This window comes from Abramis brama (genome assembly GCF_963993115.1).
Source record: "Abramis brama genome assembly, chromosome: 5".
In the NCBI taxonomy this organism is placed as follows: Eukaryota; Metazoa; Chordata; class Actinopteri; order Cypriniformes; family Leuciscidae; genus Abramis; species Abramis brama.
Window position 1 is genome coordinate 2685251 of NC_139967.1, and position 15174 is coordinate 2700424.

A 15174-nucleotide genomic window follows, 5' to 3' on the forward strand; every position below is an offset into this window, starting at 1 on the left:
GGCTAGATGCCACCTCTGCGCTTTTACTCGTTTCCTTCAAACGTCAGATCATTTCATGCAAACATCAGATCATTTCATGCATTACAACTCCATCGCAAGCTGTGTGTGTTTCAAATGAAGCATGAAATGCAGAAGCTCAGCCGACTAAAGGAGTTTCAGCTCGAACAATACAAACCACAAACTTTAGAAGAAGAGTGCAACATTCACTCTACAAACAGATTTTATTTCTGTGTATTTCTTCATTGGATTAAACTGAACTGAATAATGACACTGTAGAGCTGCATTTTGTTTAGGTTCACTTATAATGTTAGAAAGATTTTTACATCCTAATTTAGAAGTGATATGCTATTTTCTATCCTATTTTTGACCCTCTTTTTGAAACACTCAGACTTGGAGGTAAACGCCCTCTGCTATGATTTTGTAAAGCATATTAAAATCATTTTCGATGTGCCGGCCATTACATGTATGCAATTGTTTTGAAAACTTCAGATGTTGAAAAATTCAGCCATATTTCAGTCTTGGTAATTGATCAATTTGATCTATTCATATTCCTTATGTATTTGTGAGGTAGTATTGTATTTTATCACATTAAATCAGTGTTGAAATGAAGACGCTACAGAAATGCGTTTATCTCGTTACATAGTTGAAACATTTATGTGTATTGCATATGCTTTATAATAAGTCTTGGCTGTGGCTAAGTTACCACAGTTATAGTTGACAGGATAGCTTGTGTAAATGAGTTATGAATGAATGTACCGTCATTTGTTGCATGTCGTTCTTATAATTATCGTTCATCATTTTCAGTAAAGTGAGGGTAAAGCGAGTACATATCAAGCGATCTATAACAGACAAAGCAATAGTGAGACATGGTAAAAACACTGTTACTGTGTTTCGACTTTACTGTCGGATCCAATATAGTCAAACTTTTATTTGTGTGTCTTGCTCTTGTATTTATGCTGCTTTCATCGGAAATGTCCTACTTCCCACTTCTGATGTCGTGATTACGAGCTCATCGCATTCAATTTTTGACTTGAGAGGCCGTTCATGTCCAATTTGTTTTACTAGGAAACTTGGTTAGATAATTCCGATAGCATGTGAAGGCAGCATGACCACCACATGACATGTGTGAGTCAGTGGGCGGGGCTAAAGAGGCAATGATATAGAAGTGGGCGTCGATCTTCTTCTGCGGAGGCGGACCTTCGTCACACTGTGATGTCATACTGAGCCGTTTTGAGAGCTTGGTTTCAATTAAAGCTGTTTTTGAGCTAACGAGGCAGTTTTGACTTCTGAAACTTGCAGGATATTTTTACAGCACAATGACCTCTTAAATGTCAAAATTCAATTCCTGACCCCCTGCTGTTATTTTCTGCTTGTTTGTCTTGTTTAAAGCGCTATAGAAATAAATGTGATGACTATAATTATCTTCAAGACCTTCATCAGACATTAACATTAAATGATTATTTATTTTATTATTATAAGGCATATAGTAGATTGTTGACATTTGTGCAATTGTGACACTTTTGTGATTCTCTTCACTACAGAATTATTCAGTTTTATGCATTGTAAATAAGAAATGATCAATTTTCCAGTTTCCATTTTCTTTGCATTTAGGAAGAGAGGTGCAATAAGATCCTAATGACAGTAAAAAAGAAGTCGTCACTCAGTTCTGCTTGGTTAATTCATCTAGTGAAACGTTTCGGTTATTCAGGTGTCCACAGATGACAGATTTCAGCCGTATCTGGACTAGCGTGTGATAAGCCTGCAATTAGAGCTAATGAAGCTTTTTATGCGGCTGGTTTAACGGTTTAAGCAGATTTATCGTTTTGCATTGCTGTGTAAACTTTAGTTTGCCTGTCACTGTCACTTACATTGACTATTACAGATTCTTTTATGTATTAAGAATTGTTCTATGAAATCTCATTGGTAATAATGCATTAATAATGCACCTTATACTGCATTGTATGGTCTCATGAATAATTGTAACCACAGTTATAATACATTATAATACGTATCTATGCATTGAACACACCTTTAGAGAGTATAATGCATTAAAATACATGACAAACCACCAATTTTGGATGTAACAAGGAATCTGCAAATATTATAATGCATTTTAACTTTGGTTAAAATTATTTATGAAAAGATATAATGCGTTATTAAGAACATTATGAATACCTTATAATGCATTATACACAGGGCCAAAACTAACTTTTTGCCACACCTGCCAATGGCCATTGACTTAAGAATGTACCGGCTGGTAATTTTTTTACCAGCCATAAAAAATAAATTAATCCTTATTAAAGATCTTTTTATAAGTAGTTTGATTAACATTAAAAACAGACAGTAGCAGGAATATTAGGCTAATGTCACTTTAAGACCTGGATCCAATATACTGTTACACATGCGGCTGTTTACGTTGACTTAAGATATTAACTGACTATGCATATGTGACCCTGGATCACGTCACCAGTCACGAGTCGCACGGGTATATCTGTGGCAATAGCCAACAACACATTGTATGGGTCAAAATTATCAATTTTTCTTTTATGCCAAAAATCATTAGGATATTAAGTAAAGATCATGTTCCATGAAGATATTTTGTACATTTCCTACCGTAAATATATCAAACATTTATTTTTGTGAGTGAATGCAGCACAATCGCCAACATAAATGAACAACTTTAAAGGAGATTTTCTCAATGTTTAGATTTTTTGCACCCTCAGATTCCAGATGTTCAATAGTTGTATCTCAGCCAAATATTGTCCTATCCTAACAAACCACACATCAATGGAAAGGTTGCTTTCAGATGATGTATAAATCTCAATTTCCAAAAATTGACCCATGCGACTGGTTTTGTGGTCCAGGGTCACATGTGAGGATACTTGCCAAGACGGGCCTTTTAATGTCTGTTCAAGCATAAGAAGACATGACAGAGAACTCAATTCAGTATTCGCGTGCTGTCTGAGACGTGGATTTCTAGGTGCGTGCTTCGCTAACGAGTAACAAATTGAGTTCCCTTTCGTGTCTTCTTGAGCTTGAATATTACTTTGGCGAGGCTTAAACCTTTGTGACGATGCCTGTCAACTGTCCCGAGCGTTGTTCACATTCTGTTCACATTCATGTTCTCACAACAATGCATTGTTAGAATTCACAAAAATATTACGGAGATTAACACCGTTTCATATACTCGCCTACACCGATAATTTTAAGTATTTTATGATGGAACGAACAACTCGTCTCATGAAGCTTTTATTGATTATAAGGAACAGAACTATATATTTTGAAGGGGTCATATAATGGTATTTCTAAAAGTTCATTATTTTGTTTATTGGGTGCAATAGAATATGATAACATGCTTTAATGTTCAAAAAACATTATTTTTCACACACTCTACATTATTCCCAGTCTGTCTGAAACGCTTTGATTTCTACAAAAGCCCCTCCTCCTGAAAAGCTCAGAGTGCTCTGATTGGCCAGCAGACGCAGTGCGTTGTGATTGGCCGAACACTTCGTGTGTGTGTCGGAAATGTAACGCCCCTTACCATAATCACGAGCTTCAGCTTCCAAGGCGTTAATCATTTGCAAACACACAGTTAATAACAATGTCGTCAGTTTTTTCAAATCAGTTCGAGCCCGAGTTGGATTCTGAAAATGCCGATCGATTGCAAACAACTTTGCAAGCAAGACTTGAGCAGAGTGTTTCAGTGTTTGTTCATATGCTTTCTTAGGTTCAGTAAGCTGTCCTCTGTAAAATACGCTTTACACAAGCAATCTTTTGGGTTGTTCTGCTCAGGAACCGCTTTATAAATCAATCTTAACCTCTGATTCCTAAATTCATCCGTTTTCTGAAGGCCAAACAAAGCGGTTAAGCTTTAGCATCCAAACACACAGCATCTTCTCTCTTTGTGCATGGCGAGTGTTATGCTAATATTTCGCTTTGTGACGTAGACGTAACTTTGCAGATCTTATACATGCACAAATGGATACTTTACAAACTGAAGGAAAACATTAAAAAGCATCATATGACCCCTTTAAGTTCATTGCAAAAAAATGTAAAAGGTTTGAAAAAGTTTTATACTTTAATATTCAATTTCTCTTTGGAGTTGCACTGAATCGCTATAATGTAATAAACTAACAAACAAACTAGCATTTTCTTTTTCTGACAGGCTAAATATTCGTCCTCGTTATGGATCTGCTTCGGTATGTTATGAATATAGCTTGTGTAACTGCTAAAGTTTGGTCTGTTGGGCAGTCAGTGAGAGTGTGTGTGTGATGCTAATGAGTGTGTAGTACGGTCTGAATGCTGACGAAGCTGAAGAATGACTCTTCGTCCCGGCTGTGCTGCATTGGCTCTTTGATCCTGTTACCAGGTCGTGGCTTTGGCCACAGTGGAATAGTTCCACTTAGAGCGTAAGTAGGTATGGCCCCTAAAATTAGCCACTAAGGCATTTGACCCTTAACCTTCTGAGTAAAGACGAGCTGAGACAAATGTCATCTTTTCCCATGACTGATGTTTAAAAAAAAAACTAAAAAACTAAATGACCATTTGACATGAACAGTAGAAAGGCAAATCACAAGAAATGTCAATGTTTTTGCTTTTGAATATGCAGTTTCACTCAGAAATAGGTCACATTATGAACCTAAAAGGAATTGCAATTCATGTCGACTTGAAGACCATTAAGATTTTTAGTTTAACTATTTTCATAACAAATTCATGACACATTTAAACCACGCCCCTCACTTAAAAAATCTTGCCATTATTGTAAAATGTATTTATTTGTTTATTTAAATGCTAATGTATGCATGTATCATAATAGCGTTTGTTTCATGCATTTATTTATTTGTTTGTTTGAATCTAAAATGCTTTGTACTGTATCTTTGCAGGATTTCTGTATTATGAGAATTAGATATTTTTGATTCAGGGGTTTGTCATCAGTAATGTATGCATTTTCAATGTTAACTTTCTAAACATGGAATAGCGTGCACGACCCTCTGCTGATGCATGTTTGGTTGCAGCTTATAGGTGTTTTAACTTTTTTTCTTTTACTTTAGGTTGCGTTTGAAACCCCGCCCACAGTGGTAGATGAGGCCCCTGCTAAGGGGGAGGAGACTCCTGCAGAGTGGGAGGAGTCCCAAACAAATGTAAGGCCCGAACAGGGCACAAGCCCCGCCCACCAGGAAGAGCAGACCACAGAAGAGCGTCTTCAGTTGCTGGTAAGAGTCACATGATCACTGACCTAGAGATGCACGTACACTAACACTGACATCTCAGGCATCAAATACTCTTACATGCACAGATTTTGCACTCCCAAAAATGTCACAATACCTGAATTAATGTGAGCCTGGGACAAATAAATGAACGAAATTGGTCTGACAAATTAATATACACAGGATTTCCACAGTCATGGAAAACCTAGAAATGATGAAATTGTGTTTTGAAGTCTTCAAACATTCTATAGTGGAAATATACAGTAGTTATAATTTGAAGTGGATCAAAAAAGTTCATCAAAGTTGTCCTAAGACAAGAACGGGTATTGTTCAAAATTCATGTATAACTTTGATGAAAGGTTTTCATCCACTTCAAATGTTGACTACTCTATATATACTTTTCTAGTTTTATTCAGCTGCAAAATATTGTATTTTATCTTGTAGAAATTGCTGTTTTCCAAATTATTTTTAAACTATATATATATATATATATATATATATATATATATATATATATATATAATAATTATTATTATTATTATTATTATTATTATTATTATTATTTATTTTTTTATTTTTTTAAATCACGAATGACTGCTATTCATGCTATTCAAAGCATTCTTATATGATGTTATTCTTATAAAAGTTATATGATGTCCCTGTAGGAAAGTGAGTTGGGCAAGAAGAGGAAAGAATGTGAAGTTCTTGAGCATGAGGTCCGGAAGAGACAGAAACGATGTCTCGATTTGGTGAGCGTGATTCTCTTTATTTTAATGCTTACAGTGCATGTCTCCTGCGTGTCAGGCTGATAAATCTGTGTGTGTGTGTGTGTGTGTGTGTGTGTGTGTGTGTGTGTGTGTGTGTGTGTGTTCACAGGAGAACCAGCTAGTGGACGAGCGCAGCAGAAATGAGCACTTAGTAGAGGAGGCAGAACTCCTCAGGAGAAAGGCTCAGCTGCTTGACCAGGTAGACGTATAAAGTTATCATAGAGGACCTAATATGCTTTTTTATATTTCTATAGTGTGTAATGTTGCTGTTTGCGCATGAAAAAGCTCCAGTTCTTCTCTATATCAGTGTCAGTGTTTCTGAACTCCTGAAACGCCTCCATTGTAGTCTTGAGTTTCTTCCGGGAACGAACACGTCACAATATTCCTCATTTAAATAATTAATGTGCAGAATAAAGGGGCGGGGCCTGGTTGAGTTGGTTAGTAGTGTGTTAAACTGGCGGTTATGGAAAGGGGGCGGGACATTTCCCAAACACACTCGAAGCGCTCGACCAATCACAACACACTGCTCCAGCCGACCAATCAGAGCACAGTGTGCTTTTCAGAAGGAGGGGCTTCATAGAGACAGGAAGTAAACAGAGCGTTCCTGAGAGACTGGGAAGAGAGGAGATTAAACAGTGGAGAATATGAGGAGAATAATCAACATTCAAGAAGTAAAACCTGTTCTAGTAGAGCCTGAAAGGGCATAATAAGTCCTCTTTAACACTTGTGTGCCCCTATAGCAGGGCATGTTGTCAGTGGGTTGTTAAAGTAATTTACCTGCTGATAATTGCCAATTAATTTAAGATTACCAGGGCTGAATCCGAAATCGCCCCCTAAACCCTCAGTCCCTATTCCCTACATAAGTCCACTAATACAGTGCACTTGAAGGACTGAATGAAAACAAGGGAGCGAATTCGGACGGTCGTTAAGTGTACATTGGCTGTACATTCGTTATTGTGTTATTGAGTGCACTCAATTACGTCCACTATGGTTTTGGACACCACTACAAATGGATGTCCCCTCGAATAATTCCCTATGTGAGGGTATAGGGGACGATTTCGGATTCAGCCCAGGTCTTTAAATTGAAAATGAAGTTTTTTAAGCTCCCCCTGGGTATTAAAAACCAGTGTAACCATAGAATGTTTCTGGTAACACTTAGTTAACATAAACTAAGAAGGATCAATACTTCTTTAGCATTTATTAAAGGGATATTTCACCGCTGGAAAGTGAATGTGTATTTAAATTGGGTCATTTATGTAGTAGAAATGTGAAATTATTTTAGAAGTTGGTGCCTTCTAGACTGAGAAAAGCCAGAAAATGTATTTTTGGCTCATGCGGATGAAAGACAACAACTCCCAGAATGCACTTGCTTCGCTGCCCTATGCCTCCACTCCCAAGCCACGCCCACCGGTTACAGAGGGCAGTGTCGGGAGAAATGATACAGCTAGGCTACTAGTCGACTCGAAACTGAACAGACGGCGTTTTATCGTGAGATCCCCCTATGGGCGGGTTGAAGACATGCGGGACGAGCTCCTCCTACTGGCTGGAGTCTCTCGCCTCTGGATAAAAGAGCCTCAGATGATGATAAATGATGATTTTTGTGTCATCAGAGGTTTTTTTCCAGACACACAATACAGAAATCTCTGGTCTCAGGGGGACATGAGGGAGGGAAGCACGGTCATTCCAGAATACTACCGGGTTTCTACTGATACAAAGCTTAATGCTAATCGGTGAAGTATCCCTTTAATCTTAGTTAATACTAGTTTCAACATTTACTGACATGTTATTAAAATCAAAGGTTGCATTTGTTAACATTAGTTAATGCACTGTGAACTAACATGAACAAACAATGAACAGCTGGATTTGTATGAACTAACTAACAAAGATTAATAACAAATGTATTGCTCATTGTTATTTCATGTTGGTTAATATATGAACTAATGAACCGGATTGTAAAGTGTTCCCATGTTTCTGTAGTCTCAGGCTGAAAATGAGGAGCTAAAGGAACAGCTCTGTGTTTTGAGCGCTCAGCATAGTTCAGTACTGGAGGAGAACCAGCGACTCCGTGCAAAGCTGGAGAACCTAGAGCAGGTCCTAAAGGTAACACACACACACACACACACACACACACACTCCTGTCAGAAACTTCCCCACGGTTTGGTGTGTGACTGGTTTGTGTGGTTGTGTTGCGGCAGCACATGCGAGAGGTCGCCGATCGCAGGCAACAGCTGGAACTGGAGCATGAACAGGCACTGGCAATCCTCAAGTTCAAACAGGATGAAATCAAGCGGCTTCAGCGGGTCAGTCATTAGCACAGTTATCAGTCATTCTGCTGTTAAGAAGGATTTACATAGCGATGAGTCTCATGTTTGTGCTTCGTATTCATGAACCCTGATGATAATCTGTTGACATTGATTCTAAGCGAAATCACATTCTTGCATATTCAGTTGACGATAATACAGGTCTCATTTATTAATGCATACACGGCCATTCAAAAGTTTGGGATATGTAAAAAATGTTATGTTTTTAAAATAAGTCTTTTGCTCACCAAGGCTGCATTTATTTGATCAAAAATACGGTACAAACTGTTATATTTGTGAAATATTACAATTTAAAATGGCTGTTTTAGTATATTATAGTATATAGTAAAGTGTAATTTATTCCTGTGATCAAAGCTGAATTTTCAGCATCATTACTCCAGTCTTCAGTGTCACATGATCCTTCAGAAATCACTCTAATATGATGATTTGATGCTCAAGAAACATTTATGATTATTTTTTTAAAGAATTTAAGGAAATTGTGATGTATTTAATTGATCAAAAGTTACAGTAAAGACATTTATAATGGTGAAAAAGATTACATTTCAAATAAATGCTGTTCTTTTGAACTTTATATTTATCATAAAATCCTGAAAAAAATGTACATAACTGTTTTCAACATTGATAATAATAATAATAATAATAATAAATGTTTCTTTAGCATCAAATCATCATATTAGAATGATTTCTGAAGGATCATGTGACACTGAAGACTGGAGTAATGATGTGCAAACTTTTGAACGGCAGTGTACGTTAACATTAACTATGAAGAATATATTTTTACAGCGTTTATTAACCTTTCATATTAGTTCATAATGGCCCTATTATGCTTTTTCGGTGTAAAATTATATTTGCCAATTTAAGTTAAGAGATTTCCATTTTTCATTTTCCCTACCGTTTTAGTTTTTTTTTAAATATTGTCACAGCCTATATATATATATATATATATATGATTGAATCAGATGGTTGTTATTTTGTGCTGAAGAGTGTGTTCTGGTTCCACAGGCTCAGTTTTTTGCCAAAAGAGAACATGAAGGTGTGGTGCAGATGCTGGAGGTGAGTCTGTCCTGATCGTTTAAACTAACCGATGTGCATTAACTAAAGAGGATGATGAGTGGATGACAAAAAACGGACTGTTTATGATGCTTGGGGTGTTAATGATTGTGTTTTTGTGCGTTGTTTAACTGAACTTGTGTCATTCTCAGGATCTGGTGCAGCTCGTATTGCACAGAGAGCTGGTAGAGTACAGCGTGTGCACTTCCTGTTTGATGTGATGTGTTTCCTGTCTCTCTAAACTGCATCACTGATGGTTGTATCTTCAACCTCCAGAGGGCTCTGTTTGCCTACTAGTCCGGTTTATCATTTCAAAGTCCCTTGAGTTGCTGCACACACAATAATGCCTAAACATAAATATAAAAAAATAAGTGTACTGTAATGGCAATAAAATAAGTATGCAATAAATTAACAATATAATAAATTCAGCAAGGCAATAAGGCAAATGAATATGGTGTTATGGCACTTTTATCCAAAGTGACTCTCATTGCATTTAACGTTTATACTATATCAGTGTCAGTGAGAATCAAACCCGTGATCTTGATGTTGCAAGCGCTTTGAGTTTGCAACTCAGATTTTTTTTTGTTGCATGAATGTCCTTGCATTTGTGGTATGAGGTTAGAACGAAGTATTTCACTCTGGTACCTTACAGCTTGCTAAAAATATAGCTTCATAAACTGCATATATAAAAATATAAAATAAAATGTAATAAAATTATCTGCTATAAAAATAAACTGCATTTTGAGACTCTCAGTAGATACATTCAGCAGTGATGCGGTTCAACAGGTTCTGGATTGCAGCGTTTAATAATCTAAACTAATTTCTGCTCGGCCTGCTTTTGAAATGCATGATGTTTTCTCTCTCTCTCTCTCTCTCTCTCTCTTTCTCTTTCTCTTTCTCTTTCTTTCTTATACTCTGTGTTTTTTTGGCCGCTAACCAGAATACACTGGACTGCATGCAGGTATCAGAACCGCTCTAAAACACATTCATTAGGCCTAAAACCCTCTGTGTCTGTTTAGAGCCAAGTTAGGTTCAGTTTCTGGAGTGTGTGTGTGTGTGTGTATGTGTGTGTGGACATGTTTTTCTACACCGGTGGGGACTTAAACCTGAATGCACACAGACTCATGGGGACTCGTGTCACCGTGGGGACCTAAGCTTATAAATCATACAGAATTAGTTTTTTTGAAAATGTAAAAATGCAGAATGTCTCCTGTGATGGGTAGGTTTAGGGATAGGGGCAGTGTAAGGGGATAGAATATACAGTTTGTACAGTATAAAAACCATTACGTCTATGGAGAGTCCTCACAAAGATAGTGCACCAGACGTGTGTGTGTGTGTGTGTGTGTGTGTGTGTGTGCTTGTTTAACTATATTTGTAAGGGCCAATTTTCCTCACTTACATAGTGAAATATAATGACAACTGACTAGTGAAGACATTACAGTCTGCAGAATTTCATTCAACATCAAGCAAACTCTGCATAATTTGCGGCAGCTCATATTTTTGTCTTCTTTCCTCAATTTTTCTGCAAAAAAAATGTTAACCTGAGAGGGGGGAAGCAATATTAGGTGATAAAAATTCAAAATTCAGTCCAAACAAATGAATCAGGATGTGTTCAAGTGTCCTGCTGCTGCATTGCTGTGAATTCCCTTGTAAAAGTTAGAGGAATATGGAGCATCCGGTTATATGCAAGTGTTTTAAAAGGAAAGATACTTTCCGACATGAGGCCCATTTGAGTGACGGACAGGGTAATATAATATCATATTTATAATATAAATAAGGCGAGGATCACTTGCACAGCCACATCTCTATCACGCATTTTTGAAGCGAAGAGGTTAAAAAGAAAATAGACAAGTGTAGGTCATGAATTAATTGTTTTGAATGTTTAATATTAACCTGTCCATTGCTAAAATGGGCCTCATGTCGGATCGGAATATATATATATATATGAAGAGTTCAGATGCAAAAGCCTCTAAGTGCTATGTGAAATTTTCTTCTAGAATGATCATTTTTATAAAGCTTGTATATTTAAGTTAAGTAATTTCACATAAATGACAATAAATAGGTAATTTGCATTGCCATTTAAGTGAAATTACTGAACTTATATATACGAGCTTGATAAAAATTATCATTCTAGAAGAAAATTTCAGATGGCACTTAGAGGATTTTGCATCTGAACTCTTCATATATATATATATATATATGTGTGTGTGTGTGTGTGTGTGTGTGTGTGTGTGGGATGAAATGAAAGTTTCTAGAGGTTAATGAAACAATTAAACTATCATGTAATACTGAAAATAATGTATATTGGGGCTAAAATTTGCTACTCCTGTTAAATGCCTCATTTCACTAGTAGATTTGAAAAAATATTTGACTGGATATGCACTTTTTGCAATCACTGGCAGTGGCAATACTCTAATAAATTGAAGACAATAGACAATGATTATAATTGTGAAATTGTAAAAACATTAAATACTAATTTATAACATTTAAAATGTGTAGTATAATCAGTGTCACTGATCACAACAAAAGGTTTTGTGTCCAACACAATTCTGAATTTTCAGAAAAATGTAATTATTTCAAGTGTTTCTGTGCTGGTGTCACCACTGCCTCGTGCATGTAGGACCAGAACCACAGTTTCAGTAAATATGCACAAAAAAAAAGTATTTCCAGGTAATTGCACTCTTACTGTCACTAACACTAATTATAAGTGCATGATGATTATTGGTGGGTTTTCACTGCAAAACAGCAAAAAATATTGCCGCAGCAAATTCAGAAAAAAAAAAAAAAATACCCGCGCAATCCTGTAGTGACTGATGAATCAGCCGAAATATGTTTTTCTTGAAATCGAGTGTTTCAGTGATGTGTAGGATCATGGGTAGAGGTTGGGTTAGGCCATAGATATCACCTGAACCTGAAATAAAACCAATGCAAGTCTATGCAATTTCCTCACAAACAAACGTGTGTGTGTGCGTGTGTGCACATGGGTGTGTGTCCGCGTGTGTGTGGTTTGTGAGATCTGTTTTGCAGTTTACTTAAACCACACGGCTAAAGGTGTTCACAAGGTGTTTTTGTGAGTGTTGAGCATGACAGAAGCATCTCTAATCTAGTTTTTAGCACTCAAATAAAGGTTTTAAACGTGAAAGAAGGGCTAAAAACACTCCTAAAAGTTGGGTGCTATTCAGCTTTTTGGGTTTTGTTTTTCTCAGAGAGTATTTTCTGTGCAATGTGTTAAAGTTAATTGTGAGAATTCTGACGTTTAAATTTGACACGTGGACATTTGAGGTGAGAGTTTTACAGGAAACTTTATTTTTAGGGCTGAGAGCAACAAGACTCAACAAGTGGCAGTCGGCCAGTTAATGTGTGTGTGAGTGTGTTTTTGAGCCTTGTGTGCTCAGTATGCCAGGAAACTGAACCACAGAGCCGGAAGTGAAACTAGCTCGCCGTAGTCTCACGAACTCAACCTCTCGAGCTCTGAATGCTTTACTACACGCTAGTAGTTTACACTCAGCAAAACGGCTTTAACCCTTCTCCTTTGCCTCCACTGTTCTCCTGCTGTCAACACTTCACTCGTTGCTTTTATTCATGAAGCTTTTTTGTGCACATATCATGTGACTCGATGCATTCAAATTGTTATCTAGAAAACCTACACACCAGATTTTTATGATTTTATAGGGATAGGTTTCAATTACACAAATATTAAGATATTTGAGAACTATTAAAATGAATAGTCTGAATATTCCTAAATAAATTGAGCATATGATTAGTGATTTGAACAAACATCAAGTAATAAACTCGAGTAACATCAGCGAGTAATATTATATAATTATAAGTCATATGTCTTGTTAAGGAGAGATGTTGGATTTTTCACATGTTGGATGATTTTATTTTTATAGTCTCAAACTCTTTTTGTATTTGTTATAGTTTTGTATTTTTTCTGAGATTAATATCCTAAAGTTCACAAAAATGTCTTGTAAAGCACAAAAAATGATAGCTTGAAAGCTCTTATAAATACATTTATAGTTTCATTGACATGAACAAGCTGTAATTTGACTCTCGAGACTTGCCCAATTATAAACGCTGAATGGATGATGTCATATATTCATTGCATCATCACATGCTCTGATTGGCTAATCCCACTTTTGCAGTGCATCATTCATTGCTTTTAGCATCTGCATTTCTTCATCAAACAAACGCTTATGTTTAACATATGTATGTACCTCGTGAATATGAATTAATGTGTGCATGTTAATGTCGACCCTGTGTAGGCAAAGGTTCGGGAGCTGGAGGACAAATGCCGCAGTCAGAGCGAACAGTTTGGGATGCTGTCACAGGAACTGGATAAGTTTCGGGTTCAGGCCTCAAAGATCGACCTGTCGGCCCCCGGCCTGCTGTCCAGCTCCAGTCTGACCCAGCTGACCAATGGGCTCGGCCTGCCCGGTGAGACTGGTACGCTAAATTAACCCTTGTGCTGTGTTGAAAATCCTTTACCTAATTAAAAATAACTGACCTTATTATGCTACAATATCACCAAATATTGGATTCAATCCTTTTGGCATCTTGTTTTCTTTCAATAACCACAGGTTTTTACTCAGCCGCTAAAGGGAACATTTCACCAAAAAAAATATACAGAAACTTTTTGTGTGCTCATGAGAAACTATTGCGTGCACATGGTAGTTTTTTGTGTGCTCATGCATAAAAATGTTCTGTTTATGTATACTGTCTATAATCTATTTACTTTTATAGATAATAGTGTCATATTACTTTGAGAAAAATGAGAGTATGGATGTGCATCATAAAATGTGGCTTTCGTTAGGGCAGTATACCTCTAATATCACGGCCTTATGTCCGTTTCAACGCATCCTCTGTGACGGGCGAGAAACCGTGCCGTAAAATGTCAATAAACGCAATATGACTGTGTCCATTGTCCTATTGGCCAAACATTTCAAAAAATCTTACCAACCCCAAACTTCTGAACGGTAGTCTGCCCGACCAAAAATAAAGGCGCTGTTCTTTAAAGGTGCTGTATGTAGTTTTTCTACTAAAATTAATACTTTTTTATTGCCTGTGTGTGAAGGGGTTGTAATCTCACATTAAAATGATCCACTTTGCGGGTTTTGCTATTCCCTCTGAAAGCAAGTATTCTTATTTTTGTGTGAAGGTGCCGGGTCGGATTTACCGCGAAATCCAGTGAAGTCCCGAGCCTCTCGCCTCGTCTACCGACTTTGCACTCAACAGCGACGACACTGCAACTTATGACATGGACTTATGACTTATGCAACTTATGACATGTCTGATAACACTAAGAAATGACCTGCTCCCAGCACAACACAGACTCCAACACAAACTCCACATATTGATAAAAAACTAAAAAAAAGTTTTATCTGCTGAAGCTCGTAAGGCCAGACGTGAATCGGATCAGCTGTTCAAAATCTTTCTTTTTAGTAAACTCTGTGAACACAATGTTCTCAGTGCTGGAGTTCATGTGTAGAGCTCCTGGTGAGACTTCCAGCACAGTTTCATGTTGTGTCGAGCCTTCTTAGTGTTTTAAAAATAGCGATTTTGATGCTATCATAGAAGTGCCCCATTCACTCCCATTCAAAAGGCAATTTGAATGAAAACGAAAAAACGGTCAAACTTAAAAGTGGCGTTTCCATCCTAATTATGCTTTTAAATGAAAGTTTGCCTCAGGGAGATTAACAAAAAGAGCCTAGGTTGCACTTTGGCGAGAGTTATGCTTTAAATTTTCTATCATAATGCATGCTGGGTTTGCCTACACACTAAAGTATGTTGCCATAGAATTAGGCCAAAACATGATATCTTATAAGGTAT

General features: G+C 37.0%; 1 protein-coding gene across 1 annotated transcript in view; it reads left to right on the forward strand.

Moving 5' to 3' along the window:
• tspoap1 (TSPO associated protein 1) overlaps window positions 1-15174 on the forward strand; it is a 139264-nt gene that overhangs the window by 85376 nt on the left and 38714 nt on the right. The window contains exons 9-16 of the mRNA XM_084115121.1: window positions 5052-5213; window positions 5873-5956; window positions 6084-6173; window positions 7952-8074; window positions 8170-8274; window positions 9298-9348; window positions 9498-9530; window positions 13611-13782. Of these exons, the coding sequence (XP_083971247.1) occupies window positions 5052-5213; window positions 5873-5956; window positions 6084-6173; window positions 7952-8074; window positions 8170-8274; window positions 9298-9348; window positions 9498-9530; window positions 13611-13782 (820 nt within the window). The remainder of the gene's footprint in view (window positions 1-5051; window positions 5214-5872; window positions 5957-6083; window positions 6174-7951; window positions 8075-8169; window positions 8275-9297; window positions 9349-9497; window positions 9531-13610; window positions 13783-15174) is intronic.